Source organism: Ambystoma mexicanum, chromosome 6p, assembly GCF_040938575.1.
Source record: "Ambystoma mexicanum isolate Mex_15411 chromosome 6p, UKY_AmexF1_1, whole genome shotgun sequence".
Classification (NCBI taxonomy): Eukaryota; Metazoa; Chordata; class Amphibia; order Caudata; family Ambystomatidae; genus Ambystoma; species Ambystoma mexicanum.
In genome coordinates, this window is record NC_090935.1 from 1,462,963,748 (window position 1) to 1,462,991,531 (window position 27,784).

Sequence of the window (27,784 nt, forward strand, 5' to 3'; positions counted from 1 at the left end):
CACCCACAGAGTCCTGTGTAAAGGATTTCAGAATTCAGATGCTTAGCCTTGGAGAGTTAAAGGTGAGGGCGGAGTCCTGGGCGCAAGGCTGATGGCAACGGTCAGGGAGAGTTAACGGAAGGGTGAGAATATTTGAGGGGCTGGGAAGGACGGGATAAGGCTATTGGGGAGACGATGGACAGGCAGAGGAAGGGTGAGGAGCGGGGAGGGGACCGAAAGGAACGATGCTCATTTATGCAAGGATTGCCTTTTGTAGACAGTGGCGAGGTGAACATTTCGAGAGGTAATGGGTTCTGGAATGAAGGGTGGAAGGCTGCCGGCCGGGTTGAAAGATACTGGGAGTGGGAGATGAGAGATTGTGGACGCGAGAGGCCGGGGAGTTGAGGAGCACGGTGAGGACACCGGAGGGATGGATGAGGGGCTCTGGGGGAGGGAGGCCCATGAGTAGGCTGACATGCGGTGGCGGGATAGGATAGGAAGCATTACTGACTGCTCTTACCTGCCGAAAAGGCGTTGTGGAGGTTCCTGTGGGGCCCGCTGGGTGCGCTGCTGCTCCTGCGGTGCAAGTAGAAGTTACTGCGGCCTTGTATACATCCCAGGCCCCCCAATGCCCCCATGTCTGTGGGCATCCTGCTCATCCCAGGCCAGGGTCCAGGGATGGAGTTTCCTTCCTGTCCACGCTGCTGTTCCACACTGTCCAAGTCCCTGGAAGTTCAGCTTTGTTTTGAGGCCGGCTACACTCCTGGGACCCTTTATGGAGGTAGGTGGGGTGGATAGACCCCTAGGTAAAAATGCGGCAGGTGTGAGGCCCTCCCTTTCGGTGGGTTTTTTGGACGGTAAATTGCACATTTTGTAGGCCATTTTTCCAAAAGTTTCACGGGGGGAGAACCCCCACGCACCCCCCTTGGAGGGGTCGGCTCGCGCGCTGCGCGCACTCGCTACTAAATTCGCCCTGGAAAATGTACGCCCCACCAGCTTTCAAACTCACCAGCCGCCACTGTTTCTGACCTTCCTACTATCCTCCATCACCTGGTCCTGACCTTCACCAACATTTTCTTTCTCGCCACACACTACCTGATGCTTACTGGCCTCCTGCTTACCTACTCTTGACACCTTCTGTTGATGTTCACCAACATCCTTATCTCTTCCCCTCCTGATCTCCCCTAACATCCTCCTTAACCGTTACGCCCACCTCATCCTCCTGATATTTACCAACCTCCTACAGATGACTGCCACCTTCCTCAATTCTTCATCTCCTTCTGATATTTATGACCTCACTCCTTAAATCCTTCCACCTTTTCCAAAAAGTTCTCCTTTCGCCTTCTTGTCCCCTTCTAACCTCCATCCTCCTCTCCTGATTTCTCTTCTATCACAACAGCCATACTCTCCAGGCTCCCCCTCCTCTACCTCTCCAGCCTCCTATCTCTTTGTAGGCATCTTATTCTCTGGAATCATCTCCAAACCCTCACCGGTAGCTCTTTTGCCAATCACCCACACTGTCTGACCGAGTCAGAGTTTCTCGAGCCCTCTCCCTGGGCCAGACTTTCTGTGAGGGTCTACCCCTTTAATGGATAACTGGTGAAGGACTCTAATTGCCTTGAATCGATAGGTTCACCTGGAGTCAATAATTCACTGGCACATTGGAGCAAGTCTGCAAGTGGCTGGTTGGATTTTCTTTTTGTCTTTGATGTAGTCGATAGGTAGACGCAAGGACTGTAATACACTGCTTTCCCTATGCCAGATATTTGCAAACGCTAATATGTATGGGGTACATAATTCATGAACTCATACTCCCGCTGTGTCCGCTTGGTTCGAGGAACGAGTGTTTGCTGCATTATTGGAATGGACTTAGACCCTACCCAAACTCCCTTCCTCTACCACGTTGAAGATCTTTGTGAACTCATGTTGCCCACGCGCATCTGCAAGAGAGGTTGCGCAGCAATTCAAAAAGGGCCCTGATTGGCATGCTGGGCAGTAACTGCTCACGCAGGTTTTCTAATGTTTTTTATAGAATGTTCATAGCCTCCGTGTCTTAATGCAGCAGTGCTGTTGGTATGGCTCTTCCTGAAATAAGGGGACCATGTGATATTTGGGTCTTGAGGCTGTTGGTAATGGTTGGGTTGCCAACCTTTCCGAAGTCAGAGTTTCTCTTCTTAGTGGCTTAAGTGGCTTAGGGTTGTTGGGTCCATCATACTCTAGATGGGGGTGGTACCCACCCTCTAGGTTAGCCCACTAGCTGTCCCCATAATAAGGCTAAGGACTTCATGACACCGCCCTTACAATGTCACACACTATTTTGATCTTTTTACGCTTCTGCAATAGCAGTTTAAACAATGTTCAGTCGACTGATGAGTTGGCATGATGAGTATCTATCCCAAAATCCATTCTTTCTTTAGATACCACTTTTATGGTGCATTGTTTACAAATCATGTCTCCAGTATCTACGTCGTCCTGACAAAACCCTTAATAAAAGTCCTGTTTAGCCTGGCTTAGCCTATTATTCAAGGCCAGCCTGCAGCCATCAATGACGTCCAGCTCATTTCAAGTCTCAGCGCTTGTATGTGAGAGATTGGCATTACACCCAAAAAGAGTTCCACATCCAGCCCTCTAACAGATCCAAACTGCATTTATCAGCATGGCACCATGCTTAATCATGGAAGCAAGGAGTGGGATCCTAATTTATTGCCAAATGTCGTCGCTTCCTCCGCCGATTGCGGCCAATGTTAGTCTTGTTTCAAAATGAGGATGCCAAATTAATTAAGACTAGACCACTACCCCCACATGTGTGAAAGCAGGGAGTCTCTTCACTTTCTCATGGCCGATTTGATTTGATTTGAGGTATTTGTATAGCGCTTGTATCACGAACTGAATCGAATCACAGCGCAGATGTTAAGTCTAAGAGCATAGCTCAAACGATTTGTCAACTGATTATCAATCGTTCTTTTCTATCAGTAGTGGTTCTCTATTTAAACAGGTGAGTTTTTAATTTCTTCCGAAAAGCTGACATGGACTCCATACTCCTCAGATCAAGAGGGAGACCATTCCAAAACTTTGGACCGAAAACAGAAAATCTACAGTCTCCTCTAGTCACACATGTAGTGGGAGAAACCATTAGCAAGTGCTTATCACTTGTTCTCAGTGATCAAATTGGTTGGTAACACTCTATCCTATCCACCAGATAGCTTAGTGCTAACTTGTTCAGGCATTTAAATATTAAACCTCCTGTTTTAAATGTAATGCGATCTTCCACTGTCAGCCAGAGGAGAGATCGGCGCAGGTATGATATCGGAGATGACTTTCTTACTCCAAATACTAGGCGGACTGACGCATTTTGTGCTTTTTGCAGACGTTGGATTTGTTTGGCTGGTGCCACCATCTGTAGGCTATTGCAGTAGTCCAATTTAGAGTTTATCAAACCTCCCACTACAACAGCGTGATTTTTTTTTAAGACGTAGGGAAGAGCCTGTCAGAGCATCCGAAGTATGTAAAAAGCGGCCCAGACATTGGCTGTCACTTGACCGTCACATCCCAGATTTCTCTGCTATATGCATCCAAGATTCTTGATCTTACTGGTGTCTCCCAGCACCTTTGGGGCTAGCACGTGTGCCGAGTGGTGCTAGGGGTGCTGGCCAATGAGCCCTCTGTGGGGTTGACAGAGCTGGATTGCTCAGACCCTGTCCCCCAGATGTGCTCCATGGTCTGCTGCATGTTGGCCTGCATGGCCTCAGAGATGCCTTCTGTGAGCTCCCGCACTCTTTGAACATAGACAGTCAGGGCAGCAGATGTGTCAGCCACCTGACGTTGGTCACGGTCCATGAGCCTGACAATCCTGTTGGTGGAAGCCTGTACATAATCCGGGATGACCTGGAGGTGGAGGACCTGTGCATCTGCAAGCGTCTCCTGGTGCACCTGGCGCTCCTCCATCACGTCCAGCCTCCTCACAAGTGTTTTATCAGGTGTGGTTTGGGGAATGGGTTAAGGGCTGTGGAGAGGTCTGGGGCTGAAGGCCAGTGACCCATAGGACCTGATTTCAGAGACACCCTCTGACCCCTGCCCATGATGCTGACTTCCCCCGCTCAGTTGTCGAGTACCTCTCATGGGCCTGTTGGGCAGTGGAATGCATCATGCCTCCCACACACCTGCCAGCAGCCAGTTACACCATCATGTCCACATTGTCCTGCTATTGGGGGGCAGTCACAAGTGCCAGGGGTGCAGTCCCAGAGGCCGGGTCCCCATCTCCCCATCACTGATAATGGGTACAGTGCTTGCGCTGGCAGGTGTGGGGGCAGCTTGACCCTGGTGTCATTTGCCATCCCCTTCGCCTGCCCTTTACGTTGCTAGCCGGTGCTGGGGTGGCGGCCGATGGTGTGCACCTGGAGACCCGGCCATGGGAGGTTGATGGCCCTTCACCCTCCTCCTTCTCCTTAGTTGGCTGCGACCCTGTTGGGTGAACAATGACATACAGTCACTCAAAATGCATATTGGTACCTTGACTTGCTAGTCACACATGCTGCGTGGTGGAGGGCCATCCCACACATGTGGATTACAGTGCAGGGCCATTTTCAGACCATTGCCCATGGCCCCAGTGAGGTGGGTGTAATGGCTGCTGAGGGTGGACTCTCCATTGACAGGTGCTGCCAAGGTGGACATTCCATGGGGTGGCGTGGGGGGCACTATGGCACCTGGCCTTACTCAGCACACATGGGAGCTGCACAGGCCCAGCCATAGCTGTGATGCCGTCCGGGGCGACATAACAGTAATTTTGGCACCCCACCCACTCTGGTGTCGGAAGGAGGAAGGGGGTAACTTTGCACCTGGTATTGGCGCTCCATTTCAGTGTTTGACTCCCTGTTCCCATGCTGGAGCCGGGAGTTCAACACTTCAATCGGGTGCTGTTGCTACACCAGCATGGTGCAGCTGCCCCATGCAGGTCTGGCATCAGCACCCTATTGTAATGTCATGCGCCCTGCTCCTATGCTGGCATTTATTTAATTTATTTATGTCTTTTTTGATTGTGAATTTGTTTGGCGCTTATACAACAAGTAAATTGTGTTTGAAAGCGCATAGGGTTGCATGTGCACCCAGGCACATTCATACCACTCTGCATGGTTATGTGCACAGTTGCCCACCTACCCCTGCATGCAGTGATAGCATTGGCCCTGGCAGCACACAGGGAATATTGATGAGCTGCGCACAATCCTCCCGTGAATTGTCAGGGGATGGGGGGGCTTCAGACTCACCCGATTGGACTTGGCTGCTGGCTCCTGCCTCAGCTCCACGACTCCATATATCCCCTCCATGTCCAGGATGGAGGACGCCTTCTCCTCTCACGTGGTGAGGATGAGGCGCTCCATGGTGCCACCTCCAGTGACTCCTGCTGGCGTTGTGATAGGAGGCTGCGCACCCTCACCCTGAGGTCTTTCCACCTCTTCCTGCAGTCCTCCCCATCCCGGGGGGTTGTGCCCAGGGCCGTGATGTTTTGGAAGATGGATGCCCAGATGGCTGAGGTGCGATGGCCTGAGGTCTTCCTGTGGCAGCTGCCATACAGTTCATCTGCATGTGCCATCACTTCATCAGTGAGGAACTCCAGCTCCCACTCAGTGAACTTGGGCTTTCTGTGTTCTGGCACCTTGGCTTTGGCTCTGTCCTGGGACATGGTTCCTGTATCATTCTGCTGTGGATGGCTACAGGAAGTGGTGGATTGAGTTCATAAAATGGCCGCTGCTGTGCTTCCTGTTCCAGGCTATTTCCGTCGACGGTAATTCCGCCGGAGGATTTCGCTCTAATTGCATGGTGGTAACAGTAATTCCGATTGATGGTGGTGAATTTACTGTTGAGGAAGGCCTGTTTTGGCGGTAATTCCGTCGGCTGGAATGACCATTTCCGTCGCTGGTGTGTGCACGCTTCCAACCGGTTGTAATGTGGTGCTAATTCCTCCAGACTCCATGTTGGTAACAGAAATTCCACCTGGCAGAATTACCACTGTATTACCAACAAACTCGTAATGGACCCCATTGTTTTTTTTTTCTCAACTTTATTTAACAATTTTTCCAAAAGTCACAATTGAAAAACATACCAGTAAGAACAAGGTATAAGCAATTCCATACATATCACTTCTCTAAAATACATACAACAATCAATTCATCATCGCCATAAAATTCCCACCCCATATTCTACACTAAACAAAATAAAACACACCAAACAGGACAAGACAATCACCCCCCACCTAACTCCTCATCAATGTTACAACCAAAGAATAAATCCTACCCCATTGTTTTTTAATGTTTGTTGGTAAGCAAGGTGGTATGGCTGAATATATAAAAAATGTATTACACACCTGGGGACTATAATCATTTACTGTAATTACTTTATTCCAATATATTAAGAAGATTGGAGTTCAATTGTTTGAGTTTTATAGGAAATTACTGTAGGATCACTGTTGAAAATCCTAGGCAAATTATGGCACTAGTAGCTTGTGGTCTAACTGACATGGACCTCATTAGGAGTTTGACGGTAACCGCAGGTGCTACCGACAGGTTTCTGCCGAACTTGTAACACTGTTCCGCCGCCTGATATCCCGGTGCTAACGGGACATTACAAGTCCCGGCAGCCCTGGATCTCAGGCAGTGGAAAGTGCAAGTCCCCATTCCCGTGGAGTCCTATAGGACTCCACGGGAATGGGGACACGGAAGCACTTGCACTGTTGCTAACGGTGCCGGTACTTCTGTGAAAACCATGTCTGCAGGGGCCGGTGCACCCGGCAGGTTAGACCTGCCGGGAGCAACGGCCACTGCAGAGATAGTTGTAGTCTGGTGGTCCGCAAAGGGTGCTGGTACGTTGCTAGCGGCACCCTTATTTCCAGACCGCCAGACCTAGAATGAGGCCCATAGTGTCCTCTAGCAGTATTATTAGACGTCAATGTGTCTGCAACATCTTATAATTATTTCATTGTATCGAAACAGTTTTAAGAGAACTCATAACCTCATGTATGGAGAGGTACTACTTTGCTCCTGGTCATCATATATTTAGAACTTGTGATTTTCTTTACTTTTATACAGGTTAACGAACATGTTCAACAAGAAGGTGCCAAAGCCATCCCAAGATAGACTCACAGAGATGGTGGAAGAGCGGGCAAACTTGGCATCAACCTGCTGCAGTGTCAATGCACCCCCTGTGTTCTGCAACGAGAAGGTGAGAGGCACGTTCACGCAAAGTGTAAGAATGCAGGGGTCACCGAACAGAGACTAGCCCGTCTGCATTTTAGACATATTTAACTTTTTTCATTTAAACTATACTCGCTATTTCTACAGTCCCTTGAAGTTATAGTAGGTTTGGAAACTGGGAGAAGGTGGGTGCTGCTGACACAAGGAAGCCAAAGATTGGCCATTTTCGTCCTTGTTCAGTGTGTCTGCTCCAGACAACAGTGGCCTGGCTGTTGAGATGTGCACATTAGTCTTTGTAAACACAGTACACTGTCGTGCTAAATATTGTGATGATTTGCTCAACCCTCACTTGAAGAATGATGGGTAAAATAAACTACAAAATACATTTATAAATCTATTCTGTACCCTAATGTATTAATGTACAACGTGTAAATGCATTTCCCAGCTATACCTCCACTGTAACTATGCTCCCCGCAAGTAACACTGCCTCGATGAGCAAAGGCTGCCTTTGCGCTATACAAATGTAAAAAATAAATAACTAAATAAATAAATAAATAGATAACTAAATAAATAAATACATACATACATAAGGGTGTCTGGGGCCTGAACCAGAAATCTTACTGTAATCATGGCTTACTGTGCAAGCACTGACAGAAAATAGTGGTTGCTTACAGGAACCAAGAAACGTAAGAATAAGTGCTCATTTTAGTAGAGTCAGTGTGCAGAATCGAATAAACAGGACAGTTCAAACAGTTGAGAAATAAACCAATGATAGTCCAAATTCATAAATTCAAAATCCTAATAATTTAATAAGCTAAAGAAATACAAATCCTAATCATGTGCTCTTCCCGCTAAATCCAAGGTAATATTCCTAGACAAAAAAAAAATGAGTTGATTATTTCTAGCTTATTGTCAGGTGGCGCATTGGAGTATGGCGCCCCTTTTCTCTCCTTGCATTCCTTCCGGGGCCTGCTGCTCTCGGAAGAGCAGTTCCGTAAAGGGGCCGCCAGGGGGCAGGAGGAGCATTAAGTCACCATACATCCAGGCCACCCCACCCACCAGCCGTGCTCCCAGGGTGATTGGGGAGGAGTGTGGAAGGATAGACAGGTTGGCAGGCAGCAGGGACTCAATGGCCCTCTACAAGCCTGGGGCCTCCCCCACGGGGTAGCTCACAGGCGGGCCAGGTGCAGGCGACAGGAGTGTCTCCCATGCAGAGCCCTCCACGGAGTTCATCACCCCTTTCCATCAAAGCATGAAAAGAGAAACAGAGAAAGGCCAACAAACGGTCACTAGTTATTGCAGTGGTACCAACTGCTACGGGATGCGGCAGAGGACACACAAAATAACAAAGTGTGCATTATCCACTGCATCCATCACACAACCATCCCTCCTAATGGATAAGCCTTGCCTTCATTTTAATTGGTGATTGTGAACAACCCAAGTCAAAGTCGAACATGGGTTGTACAACTCCGTGCCTTGAGTGCAGGAATCCTGGCAGCTTTTCAGGATATCCCTCATTAATATTTTTGAGGAAAAATGTGCATACCTTTAGAATCATTGAATGCTAATTTATCTCATGAATATTAATGAGGGGTGTCCTTAAAACCTGGCATGGATCCAGCTCTCGAGGTCTGGGATTAGACAAGTATCCCCGTCTCCTTCACTAACTTTCTGTTGATGCCACTGAAGGGGCAGTCAGTGGCCTAAATTCACCGACAGTGGGATTTCTTCTGACTAAAGATAGGCTGCAAGGACCTTGAATCATGTGACTGGAATTCGTGAAAACTTGAAAACCCTGCCCAGATGTATGTGATTAATAATGAAGCACGCCCTTCTAGCAGTGGGCGGAACCATTCTATCCGCTAAATCGTGTGCATTTTTGGGAAACGTCTAACGTCCCACTGATCATTTCTATCACCTGCCCAGTTGCCTAAGAAACCGATTATAAAGTGGTGTGGTATTTAGGTCCCCGTACTGAATATTTTACATTTATTTCTTCAGACAAATATTGATTTTTTAAAGTTAGTTTTGAAGCTGTGTGTTAATCTGTAAAACATGAATTGTTAGTTTATAAAAGAAGTAACCCTGAAGGAGTGCATTTCGCAACACTTAATTACCCAATTTATATATCCGACCCACTTCTACATTTTAGGCACGATATGAACAAATAAATGAAACGATTTTGTATTTGATTTCAGATAAAGACGGGCATGGAGCAGATGTGATCCCAGATGTGATCCCAGCGCTATTGCTTTGCACGATAGGTATGTGTTTGCAAACAGAAAGCTTATGTTTTGGCATGTGATATTTGCATAGTGCCTAACTGCAATGGGCATGGTCATGAAGCGCTTTGGGTTGCCTGGGAGTTCGGCAGACCTTAGTCTGAACACACACAATGAATGACACACTGCCTTCCAAGAGGAGGAGGACGCATGACAATGCCCATTGACAGTCGGTGGAAAAGGCACATTTGGAAGCGATGACTAGTTCTGGAACCTTCCATTGAGCAGGTTGATGTGCTGGGTGCTGTGTGAATTGATACACCAGTGGATATGTGGGTGCTGCCGTGAGGGCCACATTTGGCAAGGGTCTCAGCCAACACATTTGGGGATTCTGAACTAAACGCGATTACATGACTCTATATCCCTAGAGCAACTCATTGCAGTTGAGTGTTGTCACACATGGCTCAAGGAACATTGTAATGCTCAAGGACAGTTCAAGGGTTTTTATTAAACTTTCAAAGGGCGCTATGGCCATCTCTCTCTCACCTAGAAGCACCTCCACCGTAACCGAGTCGGCCTTAATCCCAGAGTATTAGGTCAGGATTATAGTATACGAGGATCTGAAATGGCTACGGTGATGACCTTATGGCGGTTCGCCTTGTCAATCAATCTAGGCTCCCCCAGGGGCTCCCCCTTACGAACTGTCCTTACTTTATCCACTTGTTGGTGTTTTATAGAAATGGGGAATTGTGCCTTACAGACACCCTCTTGTAGTCAGTACTTCTACCACACACAGGGCCTCATTACGAGGCTTGGGCTCCCGTAATGAAGGGTGCCGTACGGGACTGGCACCCTTCATTACGGGAGCGCCGATTATGAGGTTCCCTTTGCGGGACCCTGTAAGGAAGCCTGGTAAAACCAGGCGTCCTTTCCGGGTCCCGCGAGGGGAAGAGGGAGGCAATAACGGGCCAGATGTAATCTGCCCATTATTACCTCCCTCCCCGTACCCACTGAACCCTATGGGGGCTCAAATGGGAATGGGGATGGGTTCCTGCAAGGAGGAATTACTGGGTCCTCCTATGTTGGAATGACCCGGTAAGTCCTCATTGCAGGAACCCGGTATTGGAGCCCTGTATGGAGGAAGCCATGGCGCTAATAGCACCATGGCTACCTCCATATTCGTAATGAGGCCCACACTCTCTCCATCCCTGCTCTCTCAATACACTCATCCTATAACTCCTGCCTCTTCTTCAGCTACTACACTGTCCATCAATTACTCTCACTCTTTCTAGGCCTCGCCTATACCCTTTGATGTTGTGCCACTCTTGCTTCTACCTCCACACTACCACTCCCTCCGCCTCACTACTACTACTCCAATTACTACTCCCTCCTCCACACTATTACTACTCCCGCCTCCACACTATTACTACTCCCTACTCCACACTATTACTACTCCCTACTCCACACTATTACTACTCCCTCCTCCACACTATTACCACTCCCGCCTCCACACTATTACTACTCCCTACTCCACACTATTACTACTCCCTACTCCACACTATTACTACTCCCTCCTCCACACTATTACCACTCCCGCCTCCACACTATTACTACTCCCTACTCCACACTATTACTACTCCCTACTCCACACTATTACTACTCCCGCCTCCACACTATTACTAGTCCCTCCTCCACACTATTACTACTCCCTACTCCACACTATTACTACTCCCGCCTCCACACTATTACTAGTCCCTACTCCACATTATTACTACTCCCACCTCCACACTATTACTACTCCCTACTCCACACTATTACTACTCCCTCCTCCACACTATTACTACTCCCTCCTCCACACCATTACTACTCCCGCCTCCACACTATTACTACTCCTGCCTCCACACTATTACTAGTCCCTACTCCACACTATTACTACTCCCTCCTCCACACTATTACTACTCCCTCCTCCACTCCATTTCTACTCCCTACTCAACACTATTACTACTCCCTACTCCACACTATTACTACTCCCGCCTCCACACTATTACTACTCCCTCCTCCACACTATTACTACTCCCTCCTCCACACCATTACTACTCCCGCCTCCACACTATTACTACTCCCACCTCCACACTATTACTACTCCCTAATCCACACTATTACTACTCCCTCCTCCACACCATTACTACTCCCTACTCCACACTATTACTACTCCCTACTTCACACTATTACTACCCCTGCCTCCACACTATTACTAGTTCCTACTCCACACTATTACTACTCCCGCCTCCACACTATTACTAGTCCCTACTCCACACTATTACTACTCCCACCTCCACACTATTACTAGTCCCTACTCCACACTATTACTACTCCCTCCTCCACACTATTACTACTCCCTACTCCACACTATTACTACTCCCGCCTCCACACTATTACTAGTCCCTACTCCACACTATTACTACTCCCACCTCCACACTATTACTAGTCCCTACTCCACACTATTACTACTCCCACCTCCACACTATTACTACTCCCTAATCCACACTATTACTACTCCCTCCTCCACACTATTACTACTCCCTCCTCCACACCATTACTACTCCCGCCTCCACACTATTACTACTCCCTACTCCACACTATTACTACTCCTGCCTCCACACTATTACTACTCCCTAATCCCCACTATTACTACTCCCTCCTCCACACTATTACTACTCCCTCCTCCACACCATTACTACTCCCGCCTACACACTATTACTACTCCCTCCTCCACACCATTACTACTCCCGCCTCCACACTATTACTACTCCCTACTCCACACTATTACTACTCCTGCCTCCACACTATTACTACTCCCTAATCCCCACTATTACTACTCCCTCCTCCACACTATTACTACTCCCTCCTCCACACCATTACTACTCCCGCCTCCACACTATTACTACTCCCTCCTCCACACCATTACTACTCCCGCCTCCACACTATTACTACTCCCTACTCCACACTATTACTACTCCTGCCTCCACACTATTACTACTCCCTAATCCCCACTATTACTACTCCCTCCTCCACACTATTACTACTCCCTCCTCCACACCATTACTACTCCCGCCTCCACACTATTACTACTCCCTCCTCCACACCATTACTACTCCCGCCTCCACACTATTACTACTCCTGCCTCCACACTATTACTACTCCCTAATCCCCACTATTACTACTCCCTCCTCCACACTATTACTACCCCCTCCTCCACACCATTACTACTCCCGCCTCCACACTATAACTACTCCCTCCTCCACACCATTACTACTCCCGCCTCCACACTATTACTACTCCTGCCTCCACACTATTACTACTCCCTAATCCCCACTATTACTACTCCCTCCTCCACACTATTACTACTTCCTCCTCCACACCATTACTACTCCCGCTTCCACACTATTACTACTCTCTCCTCCACACCATTACTACTCCCGCCTCCACACTATTACTACTCCTGCCTCCACACTATTACTACTCCCTAATCCCCACTATTACTACTCCGTCCTCCACACCATTACTACTCCCGCCTCCACACTATTACTACTCCCTCCTCCACACCATTACTACTCCCGCCTCCACACTATTACTACTCCTGCCTCCACACTATTACTACTCCCTAATCCCCACTATTACTACTCCCTCCTCCACACTATTACTACTCCCTCCTCCACACCATTACTACTCCCGCCTCCACACTATTACTACTCCTGCCTCCACACTATTACTACTCCCTAATCCCCACTATTACTACTCCGTCCTCCACACTATTACTACTCCCTCCTCCACACCATTACTACTCCCGCCTCCACACTATTACTACTCCCTGGTGGCTCCTCTTGGGCGCTGGGCACCCTCTTTCTGTGCTCCAAAAACGACATGTGCTGCACATTTAACAGCCATTTCACTGTCATCCCTACACAGTTCAGCATGTACATACACCCTTATGATTATTGTGTTGATGCCATGGAAGTCACAGCCCGCGGCTGGCACACCTGCTAAGTAGGCTGAAGTAATGCACATTATTTTAAGGCTCTTTCCGTGCATGACACCCAGGATGCACGAACCGGGGCAATAAGGCTTGAAGGCTCGGTTACCGAGCTTGCTTATCTGAAAGAGATGGGAGCATTGCCCATTCCCCCGTTGCCTGGAGCTTTTCGCCCCTCTCACCTCCCCAACAGATAAGCACCACGGTACCCTTCCAGTGCACAAACGGGAACTGGAAGGGGGGGGGCAGTGGGGAGCAGAGCAGCACATGCAGGAAGAGGCCCCAGAGGAGGGCCTGAGCACCAGTTCAGTGGGGAGGAGCAGAGCAGCACATGCAGGAAGAGGCCCCGGAGGAGGGCCTGAGGACCAGTGCAGTGGGGAGGAGCAGAGCAGGACGTGCAGGAAGAGGCCCCGGAGGAGGGCCTGGGGACCAGTGCAGTGGGGAGGAGCAGAGCAGCACATGCAGGAAGAGGCCCCGGAGGAGGGCCTGAGCACCAGTGCAGTGGGGAGGAGCAGAGCAGCACATGCAGGAAGAGGCCCCGGAGGAGGGCCTGGGGACCAGTGCAGTGGGGAGGAGCAGAGCAGCACATGCAGGAAGAGGCCCCGGAGGAGGGCCTGGTGACCGGTGCAGTGGAAAGGAGCAGAGCAGCACATGCAGGAAGAGGCCCCGGAGGAGGGCCTGAGGACCAGTGCAGTGGGGAGGAGCAGAGCAGCACATGCAGGAAGAGGCCCCGGAGGAGGGCCTGGTGACCGGTGCAGTGGAAAGGAGCAGAGCAGCACATGCAGGAAGAGGCCCCGGAGGAGGGCCTGGTGACCGGTGCAGTGGGGAGCAGCAGAGCAGCACATGCAGGAAGAGGCCCCGGAGGAGGGCCTGGGGATCAGTGCAGTGGGGAGGAGCAGAGCAGCACATGCAGGAAGAGGCCCCGGAGGAGGGCCTGAGCACCAGTGCAGTGGGGAGGAGCAGAGCACAGCACATGCAGGAAGAGGCCCCAGAGGAGGGCCTGAGCACCAGTTCAGTGGGGAAGAGCAGAGCAGCACATGCAGGAAGAGGCCCCGGAGGAGGGCCTGAGCACCAGTGCAGTGGGGAGGAGCAGAGCAGCACATGCAGGAAGAGGCCCCGGAGGAGGGCCTGGCGACCGGTGCAGTGGGGAGCAGCAGAGCAGCACATGCAGGAAGAGGCCCCGGAGGAGGGCCTGGGGACCGGTGCAGTGGGGAGAAGCAGAGCAGCACATGCCGGAAGAGGCCCCGGAGTAGGGTCTGGGGATCAGTGCAGTGGGGAGGGGCAGAGCAGCACGTGCAGGAAGAGGCCCCGGAGGAGGGCCTGGGCACCAGTGCAGTGCAGAGGAGCAGAGCTGCACGTGCAGGAAGAGGCCCCGAATGGGAGCCTGAGGACCAGTGCAGTGGGGAGGAGCGGAGCAGCACGTGCCGGAAGAGGCCCCGGAGGAGGGCCTGGGGATCAGTGCAGTGGGGAGGAGCAGAGCAGCACATGCAGGAAGAGGCTGTGGAGGAGGGCCTGAGGACCAGTGCAGTGGGGAGGAGCAGAGCAGCACGTGTAGGAAGAGGCCCCGTAGGAGGGCCTGGGTGGGGAGGAGCAGAGCAGCACGTGTAGGAAGAGGCCCCGGAGGAGGGCCTGGGGATCAGTGCAGTGAGGAGCAGCGAGCAGCGCGTGCAGGAAGAGGCCCCGGAGGAGGGCCTGGGGACCAGTGCAGTGGGGAGGAGCAGAGCAGCACATGCAGGAAGAGGCCCCGGAGGAGGGCCTGAGGACCAGTGCAGTGGGGAGGGGCAGAGCAGCACGTGCAGGAAGAGGCCCCGGAGGAGGGCCTGGGGACCAGTGCAGTGGGGAGGAGCAGAGCAGCACATGCAGGAAGAGGCCCCGGAGGAGGGCCTGAGGACCAGTGCAGTGGGGAGGAGCAGAGCAGCACATGCAGGAAGAGGCCCCGGAGGAGGGCCTGAGCACCAGTGCAGTGGGGAGGAGCAGAGCAGGACGTGCAGGAAGAGGCCCCGTAGGAGGGCCTGGGGACCGGTGCAGTGGGGAGGAGCAGAGCAGCACATGCAGGAAGAGGCCCCGGAGGAGGGCCTGGGGACCGGTGCAGTGGGGAGGAGCAGAGCAGCACGCACAGGAGGAGGGCCTGGGGACCAGTGCAGTGGGGAGGAGCAGAGCAGCACACACAGGAGGAGGGCCTGGGGACCAGTGCAGTGGGGAGGAGCAGATCAGCACGTGCAGGAAGAGGCCCCGGAGGAGGGCCTGGGGACCGGTGCACTGGGGAGGAGCGGAGCAGCATGCACAGGAAGAGGCGCCGGAGGAGGGCCCGGGGACCGGTGCAGTGGGGAGGAGCAGAGCAGCATGCACAGGAGGAGGGCCTGAGGACCAGTGCAGTGGGGAGGGGCAGATCAGCACGTGTAGGAAGAGGCCCTGGAGGAGGGCCTGAGGACCGGTGCAGTGGGGAGGAGCGAGCAGCACGTGCAGGAAGAGGCCCCGGAGGAGGGCCTGGGTGGGGAGGAGCGGAGCAGCACGTGCAGGAAGAGGCCCCGGAGGAGGGCCTGGGTGGGGAGGAGCGGAGCAGCACGTGCAGGAAGAGGCCCCGGAGGAGGGCCTGGGTGGGGAGGAGCGGAGCAGCACGTGCCGGAAGAGGCCCCGGAGGAGGGCCTGGGGACCAGTGCAGTGCAGAGGAGCAGAGCTGCACGTGCAGGAAGAGGCCCCGGAGGAGGGCCTGAGGACCAGTGCAGTGGGGAGGAGCAGAGCAGCACATGCCGGAAGAGGCCCCGGAGGAGGGCCTGGGGATCAGTGCAGTGGGGAGGGGCAGAGCAGCACGTGCAGGAGGAGGGCCTGGAGGAGGGCCTGAGGACCAGTGCAGTGGGGAGGAGCAGAGCAGCACATGCAGGAAGAGGCCCCGGAGGAGGGCCTGAGGACCAGTGCAGTGGGGAGGAGCAGAGCAGGACGTGCAGGAAGAGGCCCCGGAGGAGGGCCTGGGGACCAGTGCAGTGGGGAGGAGCAGAGCAGCACATGCAGGAAGAGGCCCCGGAGGAGGGCCTGAGCACCAGTGCAGTGGGGAGGAGCAGAGCAGCACATGCAGGAAGAGGCCCCGGAGGAGGGCCTGGGGACCAGTGCAGTGGGGAGGAGCAGAGCAGCACATGCAGGAAGAGGCCCCGGAGGAGGGCCTGGTGACCGGTGCAGTGGAAAGGAGCAGAGCAGCACATGCAGGAAGAGGCCCCGGAGGAGGGCCTGAGGACCAGTGCAGTGGGGAGCAGCAGAGCAGCACATGCAGGAAGAGGCCCCGGAGGAGGGCCTGGGGATCAGTGCAGTGGGGAGGAGCAGAGCAGCACATGCAGGAAGAGGCCCCGGAGGAGGGCCTGAGCACCAGTGCAGTGGGGAGGAGCAGAGCACAGCACATGCAGGAAGAGGCCCCAGAGGAGGGCCTGAGCACCAGTTCAGTGGGGAAGAGCAGAGCAGCACATGCAGGAAGAGGCCCCGGAGGAGGGCCTGAGCACCAGTGCAGTGGGGAGGAGCAGAGCAGCACATGCAGGAAGAGGCCCCGGAGGAGGGCCTGGCGACCGGTGCAGTGGGGAGCAGCAGAGCAGCACATGCAGGAAGAGGCCCCGGAGGAGGGCCTGGTGACCGGTGCAGTGGAAAGGAGCAGAGCAGCACATGCAGGAAGAGGCCCCGGAGGAGGGCCTGGTGACCGGTGCAGTGGGGAGCAGCAGAGCAGCACATGCAGGAAGAGGCCCCGGAGGAGGGCCTGGGGATCAGTGCAGTGGGGAGGAGCAGAGCAGCACATGCAGGAAGAGGCCCCGGAGGAGGGCCTGAGCACCAGTGCAGTGGGGAGGAGCAGAGCACAGCACATGCAGGAAGAGGCCCCAGAGGAGGGCCTGAGCACCAGTTCAGTGGGGAAGAGCAGAGCAGCACATGCAGGAAGAGGCCCCGGAGGAGGGCCTGAGCACCAGTGCAGTGGGGAGGAGCAGAGCAGCACATGCAGGAAGAGGCCCCGGAGGAGGGCCTGGCGACCGGTGCAGTGGGGAGCAGCAGAGCAGCACATGCAGGAAGAGGCCCCGGAGGAGGGCCTGGGGACCGGTGCAGTGGGGAGAAGCAGAGCAGCACATGCCGGAAGAGGCCCCGGAGTAGGGTCTGGGGATCAGTGCAGTGGGGAGGGGCAGAGCAGCACGTGCAGGAAGAGGCCCCGGAGGAGGGCCTGGGCACCAGTGCAGTGCAGAGGAGCAGAGCTGCACGTGCAGGAAGAGGCCCCGAATGGGAGCCTGAGGACCAGTGCAGTGGGGAGGAGCGGAGCAGCACGTGCCGGAAGAGGCCCCGGAGGAGGGCCTGGGGATCAGTGCAGTGGGGAGGAGCAGAGCAGCACATGCAGGAAGAGGCTGTGGAGGAGGGCCTGAGGACCAGTGCAGTGGGGAGGAGCAGAGCAGCACGTGTAGGAAGAGGCCCCGTAGGAGGGCCTGGGTGGGGAGGAGCAGAGCAGCACGTGTAGGAAGAGGCCCCGGAGGAGGGCCTGGGGATCAGTGCAGTGAGGAGCAGCGAGCAGCGCGTGCAGGAAGAGGCCCCGGAGGAGGGCCTGGGGACCAGTGCAGTGGGGAGGAGCAGAGCAGCACATGCAGGAAGAGGCCCCGGAGGAGGGCCTGAGGACCAGTGCAGTGGGGAGGGGCAGAGCAGCACGTGCAGGAAGAGGCCCCGGAGGAGGGCCTGGGGACCAGTGCAGTGGGGAGGAGCAGAGCAGCACATGCAGGAAGAGGCCCCGGAGGAGGGCCTGAGGACCAGTGCAGTGGGGAGGAGCAGAGCAGCACATGCAGGAAGAGGCCCCGGAGGAGGGCCTGAGCACCAGTGCAGTGGGGAGGAGCAGAGCAGGACGTGCAGGAAGAGGCCCCGTAGGAGGGCCTGGGGACCGGTGCAGTGGGGAGGAGCAGAGCAGCACATGCAGGAAGAGGCCCCGGAGGAGGGCCTGGGGACCGGTGCAGTGGGGAGGAGCAGAGCAGCACGCACAGGAGGAGGGCCTGGGGACCAGTGCAGTGGGGAGGAGCAGAGCAGCACACACAGGAGGAGGGCCTGGGGACCAGTGCAGTGGGGAGGAGCAGATCAGCACGTGCAGGAAGAGGCCCCGGAGGAGGGCCTGGGGACCGGTGCACTGGGGAGGAGCGGAGCAGCATGCACAGGAAGAGGCGCCGGAGGAGGGCCCGGGGACCGGTGCAGTGGGGAGGAGCAGAGCAGCATGCACAGGAGGAGGGCCTGAGGACCAGTGCAGTGGGGAGGGGCAGATCAGCACGTGTAGGAAGAGGCCCTGGAGGAGGGCCTGAGGACCGGTGCAGTGGGGAGGAGCGAGCAGCACGTGCAGGAAGAGGCCCCGGAGGAGGGCCTGGGTGGGGAGGAGTGGAGCAGCACGTGCAGGAAGAGGCCCCGGAGGAGGGCCTGGGTGGGGAGGAGCGGAGCAGCACGTGCAGGAAGAGGCCCCGGAGGAGGGCCTGGGTGGGGAGGAGCGGAGCAGCACGTGCCGGAAGAGGCCCCGGAGGAGGGCCTGGGGACCAGTGCAGTGCAGAGGAGCAGAGCTGCACGTGCAGGAAGAGGCCCCGGAGGAGGGCCTGAGGACCAGTGCAGTGGGGAGGAGCAGAGCAGCACATGCCGGAAGAGGCCCCGGAGGAGGGCCTGGGGATCAGTGCAGTGGGGAGGGGCAGAGCAGCACGTGCAGGAGGAGGGCCTGGAGGAGGGCCTGAGGACCAGTGCAGTGGGGAGGAGCAGAGCAGCACATGCAGGAAGAGGCCCCGGAGGAGGACCTGGGGACCGGTGCAGTGGGGAGGAGCGGAGAAGCACGTGCAGGAAGAGGCCCTGGAGGAGGGCCTGAGGACCAGTGCAGTGGGGAGGAGCAGAGCAGCACGCACAGGAGGAGGGCCTGGGGACCAGTGCAGTGGGGAGGAGCCGAGCAGCACGTGCAGGAGGAGGGCCTGAGGACCGGTGCAGTGGGGAGGAGCAGAGCAGCACATGCAGGAAGAGGCCCTGGAGGAGGGCCTGGGGACCGGTGCAGTGGGGAGGAGCAGAGCAGCACGCACAGGAGGAGGGCCTGGGGACCGGTGCAGTGGGGAGGAGCGGAGCAGCACACACAGGAGGAGGGCCTGGGGACCGGTGCAGTGGGGAGGAGCAGATCAGCACGTGCAGGAAGAGGCCCCAGAGGAGGGCCTGAGCACCAGTTCAGTGGGGAGGAGCAGAGCAGCACATGCAGGAAGAGGCCCCGGAGGAGGGCCTGAGGACCAGTGCAGTGGGGAGGAGCAGAGCAGGACGTGCAGGAAGAGGCCCCGGAGGAGGGCCTGGGGACCAGTGCAGTGGGGAGGAGCAGAGCAGCACATGCAGGAAGAGGCCCCGGAGGAGGGCCTGAGCACCAGTGCAGTGGGGAGGAGCAGAGCAGCACATGCAGGAAGAGGCCCCGGAGGAGGGCCTGGGGACCAGTGCAGTGGGGAGGAGCAGAGCAGCACATGCAGGAAGAGGCCCCGGAGGAGGGCCTGGTGACCGGTGCAGTGGAAAGGAGCAGAGCAGCACATGCAGGAAGAGGCCCCGGAGGAGGGCCTGAGGACCAGTGCAGTGGGGAGGAGCAGAGCAGCACATGCAGGAAGAGGCCCCGGAGGAGGGCCTGGTGACCGGTGCAGTGGAAAGGAGCAGAGCAGCACATGCAGGAAGAGGCCCCGGAGGAGGGCCTGGTGACCGGTGCAGTGGGGAGCAGCAGAGCAGCACATGCAGGAAGAGGCCCCGGAGGAGGGCCTGGGGATCAGTGCAGTGGGGAGGAGCAGAGCAGCACATGCAGGAAGAGGCCCCGGAGGAGGGCCTGAGCACCAGTGCAGTGGGGAGGAGCAGAGCACAGCACATGCAGGAAGAGGCCCCAGAGGAGGGCCTGAGCACCAGTTCAGTGGGGAAGAGCAGAGCAGCACATGCAGGAAGAGGCCCCGGAGGAGGGCCTGAGCACCAGTGCAGTGGGGAGGAGCAGAGCAGCACATGCAGGAAGAGGCCCCGGAGGAGGGCCTGGCGACCGGTGCAGTGGGGAGCAGCAGAGCAGCACATGCAGGAAGAGGCCCCGGAGGAGGGCCTGGGGACCGGTGCAGTGGGGAGAAGCAGAGCAGCACATGCCGGAAGAGGCCCCGGAGTAGGGTCTGGGGATCAGTGCAGTGGGGAGGGGCAGAGCAGCACGTGCAGGAAGAGGCCCCGGAGGAGGGCCTGGGCACCAGTGCAGTGCAGAGGAGCAGAGCTGCACGTGCAGGAAGAGGCCCCGAATGGGAGCCTGAGGACCAGTGCAGTGGGGAGGAGCGGAGCAGCACGTGCCGGAAGAGGCCCCGGAGGAGGGCCTGGGGATCAGTGCAGTGGGGAGGAGCAGAGCAGCACATGCAGGAAGAGGCTGTGGAGGAGGGCCTGAGGACCAGTGCAGTGGGGAGGAGCAGAGCAGCACGTGTAGGAAGAGGCCCCGTAGGAGGGCCTGGGTGGGGAGGAGCAGAGCAGCACGTGTAGGAAGAGGCCCCGGAGGAGGGCCTGGGGATCAGTGCAGTGAGGAGCAGCGAGCAGCGCGTGCAGGAAGAGGCCCCGGAGGAGGGCCTGGGGACCAGTGCAGTGGGGAGGAGCAGAGCAGCACATGCAGGAAGAGGCCCCGGAGGAGGGCCTGAGGACCAGTGCAGTGGGGAGGGGCAGAGCAGCACGTGCAGGAAGAGGCCCCGGAGGAGGGCCTGGGGACCAGTGCAGTGGGGAGGAGCAGAGCAGCACATGCAGGAAGAGGCCCCGGAGGAGGGCCTGAGGACCAGTGCAGTGGGGAGGAGCAGAGCAGCACATGCAGGAAGAGGCCCCGGAGGAGGGCCTGAGCACCAGTGCAGTGGGGAGGAGCAGAGCAGGACGTGCAGGAAGAGGCCCCGTAGGAGGGCCTGGGGACCGGTGCAGTGGGGAGGAGCAGAGCAGCACATGCAGGAAGAGGCCCCGGAGGAGGGCCTGGGGACCGGTGCAGTGGGGAGGAGCAGAGCAGCACGCACAGGAGGAGGGCCTGGGGACCAGTGCAGTGGGGAGGAGCAGAGCAGCACACACAGGAGGAGGGCCTGGGGACCAGTGCAGTGGGGAGGAGCAGATCAGCACGTGCAGGAAGAGGCCCCGGAGGAGGGCCTGGGGACCGGTGCACTGGGGAGGAGCGGAGCAGCATGCACAGGAAGAGGCGCCGGAGGAGGGCCCGGGGACCGGTGCAGTGGGGAGGAGCAGAGCAGCATGCACAGGAGGAGGGCCTGAGGACCAGTGCAGTGGGGAGGGGCAGATCAGCACGTGTAGGAAGAGGCCCTGGAGGAGGGCCTGAGGACCGGTGCAGTGGGGAGGAGCGAGCAGCACGTGCAGGAAGAGGCCCCGGAGGAGGGCCTGGGTGGGGAGGAGCGGAGCAGCACGTGCAGGAAGAGGCCCCGGAGGAGGGCCTGGGTGGGGAGGAGCGGAGCAGCACGTGCAGGAAGAGGCCCCGGAGGAGGGCCTGGGTGGGGAGGAGCGGAGCAGCACGTGCCGGAAGAGGCCCCGGAGGAGGGCCTGGGGACCAGTGCAGTGCAGAGGAGCAGAGCTGCACGTGCAGGAAGAGGCCCCGGAGGAGGGCCTGAGGACCAGTGCAGTGGGGAGGAGCAGAGCAGCACATGCCGGAAGAGGCCCCGGAGGAGGGCCTGGGGATCAGTGCAGTGGGGAGGGGCAGAGCAGCACGTGCAGGAGGAGGGCCTGGAGGAGGGCCTGAGGACCAGTGCAGTGGGGAGGAGCAGAGCAGCACATGCAGGAAGAGGCCCCGGAGGAGGGCCTGAGGACCAGTGCAGTGGGGAGGAGCAGAGCAGGACGTGCAGGAAGAGGCCCCGGAGGAGGGCCTGGGGACCAGTGCAGTGGGGAGGAGCAGAGCAGCACATGCAGGAAGAGGCCCCGGAGGAGGGCCTGAGCACCAGTGCAGTGGGGAGGAGCAGAGCAGCACATGCAGGAAGAGGCCCCGGAGGAGGGCCTGGGGACCAGTGCAGTGGGGAGGAGCAGAGCAGCACATGCAGGAAGAGGCCCCGGAGGAGGGCCTGGTGACCGGTGCAGTGGAAAGGAGCAGAGCAGCACATGCAGGAAGAGGCCCCGGAGGAGGGCCTGAGGACCAGTGCAGTGGGGAGCAGCAGAGCAGCACATGCAGGAAGAGGCCCCGGAGGAGGGCCTGGGGATCAGTGCAGTGGGGAGGAGCAGAGCAGCACATGCAGGAAGAGGCCCCGGAGGAGGGCCTGAGCACCAGTGCAGTGGGGAGGAGCACAGCACAGCACATGCAGGAAGAGGCCCCAGAGGAGGGCCTGAGCACCAGTTCAGTGGGGAAGAGCAGAGCAGCACATGCAGGAAGAGGCCCCGGAGGAGGGCCTGAGCACCAGTGCAGTGGGGAGGAGCAGAGCAGCACATGCAGGAAGAGGCCCCGGAGGAGGGCCTGGCGACCGGTGCAGTGGGGAGCAGCAGAGCAGCACATGCAGGAAGAGGCCCCGGAGGAGGGCCTGGTGACCGGTGCAGTGGAAAGGAGCAGAGCAGCACATGCAGGAAGAGGCCCCGGAGGAGGGCCTGGTGACCGGTGCAGTGGGGAGCAGCAGAGCAGCACATGCAGGAAGAGGCCCCGGAGGAGGGCCTGGGGATCAGTGCAGTGGGGAGGAGCAGAGCAGCACATGCAGGAAGAGGCCCCGGAGGAGGGCCTGAGCACCAGTGCAGTGGGGAGGAGCAGAGCACAGCACATGCAGGAAGAGGCCCCAGAGGAGGGCCTGAGCACCAGTTCAGTGGGGAAGAGCAGAGCAGCACATGCAGGAAGAGGCCCCGGAGGAGGGCCTGAGCACCAGTGCAGTGGGGAGGAGCAGAGCAGCACATGCAGGAAGAGGCCCCGGAGGAGGGCCTGGCGACCGGTGCAGTGGGGAGCAGCAGAGCAGCACATGCAGGAAGAGGCCCCGGAGGAGGGCCTGGGGACCGGTGCAGTGGGGAGAAGCAGAGCAGCACATGCCGGAAGAGGCCCCGGAGTAGGGTCTGGGGATCAGTGCAGTGGGGAGGGGCAGAGCAGCACGTGCAGGAAGAGGCCCCGGAGGAGGGCCTGGGCACCAGTGCAGTGCAGAGGAGCAGAGCTGCACGTGCAGGAAGAGGCCCCGAATGGGAGCCTGAGGACCAGTGCAGTGGGGAGGAGCGGAGCAGCACGTGCCGGAAGAGGCCCCGGAGGAGGGCCTGGGGATCAGTGCAGTGGGGAGGAGCAGAGCAGCACATGCAGGAAGAGGCTGTGGAGGAGGGCCTGAGGACCAGTGCAGTGGGGAGGAGCAGAGCAGCACGTGTAGGAAGAGGCCCCGTAGGAGGGCCTGGGTGGGGAGGAGCAGAGCAGCACGTGTAGGAAGAGGCCCCGGAGGAGGGCCTGGGGATCAGTGCAGTGAGGAGCAGCGAGCAGCGCGTGCAGGAAGAGGCCCCGGAGGAGGGCCTGGGGACCAGTGCAGTGGGGAGGAGCAGAGCAGCACATGCAGGAAGAGGCCCCGGAGGAGGGCCTGAGAACCAGTGCAGTGGGGAGGGGCAGAGCAGCACGTGCAGGAAGAGGCCCCGGAGGAGGGCCTGGGGACCAGTGCAGTGGGGAGGAGCAGAGCAGCACATGCAGGAAGAGGCCCCGGAGGAGGGCCTGAGGACCAGTGCAGTGGGGAGGAGCAGAGCAGCACATGCAGGAAGAGGCCCCGGAGGAGGGCCTGAGCACCAGTGCAGTGGGGAGGAGCAGAGCAGGACGTGCAGGAAGAGGCCCCGTAGGAGGGCCTGGGGACCGGTGCAGTGGGGAGGAGCAGAGCAGCACATGCAGGAAGAGGCCCCGGAGGAGGGCCTGGGGACCGGTGCAGTGGGGAGGAGCAGAGAAGCACGCACAGGAGGAGGGCCTGGGGACCAGTGCAGTGGGGAGGAGCAGAGCAGCACACACAGGAGGAGGGCCTGGGGACCAGTGCAGTGGGGAGGAGCAGATCAGCACGTGCAGGAAGAGGCCCCGGAGGAGGGCCTGGGGACCGGTGCACTGGGGAGGAGCGGAGCAGCATGCACAGGAAGAGGCGCCGGAGGAGGGCCCGGGGACCGGTGCAGTGGGGAGGAGCAGAGCAGCATGCACAGGAGGAGGGCCTGAGGACCAGTGCAGTGGGGAGGGGCAGATCAGCACGTGTAGGAAGAGGCCCTGGAGGAGGGCCTGAGGACCGGTGCAGTGGGGAGGAGCGAGCAGCACGTGCAGGAAGAGGCCCCGGAGGAGGGCCTGGGTGGGGAGGAGTGGAGCAGCACGTGCAGGAAGAGGCCCCGGAGGAGGGCCTGGGTGGGGAGGAGCGGAGCAGCACGTGCAGGAAGAGGCCCCGGAGGAGGGCCTGGGTGGGGAGGAGCGGAGCACCACGTGCCGGAAGAGGCCCCGGAGGAGGGCCTGGGGACCAGTGCAGTGCAGAGGAGCAGAGCTGCACGTGCAGGAAGAGGCCCCGGAGGAGGGCCTGAGGACCAGTGCAGTGGGGAGGAGCAGAGCAGCACATGCCGGAAGAGGCCCCGGAGGAGGGCCTGGGGATCAGTGCAGTGGGGAGGGGCAGAGCAGCACGTGCAGGAGGAGGGCCTGGAGGAGGGCCTGAGGACCAGTGCAGTGGGGAGGAGCAGAGCAGCACATGCAGGAAGAGGCCCCGGAGGAGGACCTGGGGACCGGTGCAGTGGGGAGGAGCGGAGAAGCACGTGCAGGAAGAGGCCCTGGAGGAGGGCCTGAGGACCAGTGCAGTGGGGAGGAGCAGAGCAGCACGCACAGGAGGAGGGCCTGGGGACCAGTGCAGTGGGGAGGAGCCGAGCAGCACGTGCAGGAGGAGGGCCTGAGGACCGGTGCAGTGGGGAGGAGCAGAGCAGCACATGCAGGAAGAGGCCCTGGAGGAGGGCCTGGGGACCGGTGCAGTGGGGAGGAGCAGAGCAGCACGCACAGGAGGAGGGCCTGGGGACCGGTGCAGTGGGGAGGAGCGGAGCAGCACACACAGGAGGAGGGCCTGGGGACCGGTGCAGTGGGGAGGAGCAGAGCAGCACATGCAGGAAGAGTCCCTGGAGGAGGGCCTGAGGACCGGTGCAGTGGGGAGGAGCAGAGCTGCACGTGCAGGAAGAGGCCCCGGAGGAGGGCCTGAGGACCGGTGCAGTGGGGAGGAGCAGAGCAGCACATGCCGGAAGAGGCCCCGGAGGAGGGCCTGGGGATCAGTGCAGTGGGGAGGGGCAGAGCAGCACGTGCAGGAGGAGGGCCTGGAGGAGGACCTGGGGACCGGTGCAGTGGGGAGGAGCGGAGCAGCATGTGCAGGAAGAGGCCCCGGAGGAGGGCCTGAGGACCACGCACAGGAGGAGGGCCTGAGGACCGGTGCAGTGGGGAGGAGCAGAGCAGCACGCGCAGGAGGAGGTCCTGGAGGAGGAGATGAAGGATCCGGTCTGTCAGTGCCTGAGCATCAAACTGCTAAAGAAGCATGGAGCTTCTAAATAAAATGGTAGCAGGGCAGGGGGAAGGGAGAGAGAGAGGAGAATCTAAGGTTTTGAGGCTCTGGAGAGGAGGGAACTGATTGAACCTCAGAGGTCAGGAAACGCTAGACCTTCATACGCTCCCTATCCCCAAAAATCGGCACCAGCGCGGAATAGAAAAGGTAATTCCATATAGAATAGCACTCCTTTGTCAGTGACCGATTGTAACACAAAAACTAAAACCCCTCGTGTTAAGGCTGGGGCAGGGGTGCATGAACTAAAGATTCAGGCGGTGCGGGTGGTGGAAGCTGAAAGGAAGGCGGTCAAGAACACCCCAAAGAGTAACATGAGATATGAAGCAGAAAAGCAAACGTGCACATCCAATGTAAAAAGGAATCACACACCCACCTTATCCAGCGGGAGCCTGGAGACACCGTTCCTCGGTTGCGATTCCAGCCGATTTGGAACAGGGTCATGACCTCGGCTGCTTTGCGATGGGTGAGAACCACTGTGGAGCAGAGAGAGAAAAGGGGCGAGTGCTGCACACACAGCTCCCGCCGTGGCATCCAGAAGGGTTCAAGCGAGAGGAGGACACCTACCAATGCACAACTGCAATCGCACTAGCAACAGCGTACAGAGTATCTATCATATGCCCTAGCATCCTGCCTGACCCTGACCCTGTCGCCATATAAAGGCGTCCAACTATCCTAAAATGGCTGATCAAGGGTGTCCTTTATGTACAATATATAGATCGTTGTTTTGTTCTCCTCGTTCCCCTCCCTTGCCTTGTCGCGCTCTGAAACACTTGTGCACGAGCGCGAAAGAAATAGAATATCAATTCAATATCAATTTGAAGTGACGGATTCCCAGGAGCCAAGGTGAGTTTCCTCAAAAAAACGTATTTATTGTCATAAAAGAATGAAGCCCTCCTACTGCTGATGAATCTAAGCATCAGGGGAGTTGCAAACCTATATGTACAGCGCAGTATATTCCCTTGGGGGTCCCATATCTCCAAGGAGATTGCAAAACAGGTTTGTTGTGGGTAACTACAGACATGGCAACAACAGTCAGCTGACATTTCAAACTGCACATGAGCACATAACATGTTTATCCATACAGTTGGCATAAGAACCTTAACATGTTTGTTTGTCAGAGTTACAAGAATGTGTGTTCCCATAGAGGGTGGTATCACCATAACAAGTTTATTCCCAGCAGGTAATAAAGTGATCTTGCTGTTGCATTTTAAACTTACATGAAACCATCCTAACATTTTAATTCTCTAACCTCCATAAGCACTTGCTCTAACGTGATGGTCTTAAGGTGACATTGGCAAACTTAGATGGCCAAGACTCTATTTATTATCGTATAGTCAGAGCCAGCGTCAATAAGTATTTTAACTGGAGTTTCATTGACACCCACTATTGAGTGTGGTTTTCCATCTATGTCAGACCCAACACTACATACTGCCCATGTGATGCCAGAGGACTCCTCTTCAGAGGACTGACCTTCTGAAACTTCATTTTCAGTATTGCCATTCATCTCGTTTACCAGCTTCTTAGCCAGGCTATGGCAATGTTTGTTGAAATGGCCTTTTCTACCACATGTCCTGCATTATGCGTTGCGTGCAGAGCAAGATGCATTATTGGCTAAATGTGAGGAGCTGCCACATCTGAAGCCTTTCTGGGTGGCAGTGGGTTTGGGAACAGTTGGGGTTTTTTGTCGGCAGTCCTACTGGTTTTCTTTTCCTTTTTGACACGTTTCTTTGGTTCCGGAGGAGAAATGGCACAAATGGAATCTTTACTCTCTTTGTTTTCTAGCTGTTTGTCTCATGTCATCATATGTTCAATTCTTTTGGCAATGTCTAAAGCTTCATCCAAAGTGGGATCTCCCTTTGCCCATATTTCCTCCCTTATTTTTAATTATTTTACTTTAAGCAT

At 56.9% G+C, this 27,784-nt stretch overlaps 1 protein-coding gene across 1 annotated transcript in view; it reads left to right on the forward strand.

Annotated features, from left to right (window-relative positions):
- The window catches only part of GC (GC vitamin D binding protein), a 334,882-nt gene that overhangs the window by 279,071 nt on the left and 28,027 nt on the right, over nt 1-27,784 (forward strand). Inside the window, exons 11-12 of the mRNA XM_069626269.1 lie at nt 7,059-7,191; nt 9,362-9,427. Of these exons, the coding sequence (XP_069482370.1) occupies nt 7,059-7,191; nt 9,362-9,388 (160 nt within the window). The 3' untranslated portion in view covers nt 9,389-9,427. The remainder of the gene's footprint in view (nt 1-7,058; nt 7,192-9,361; nt 9,428-27,784) is intronic.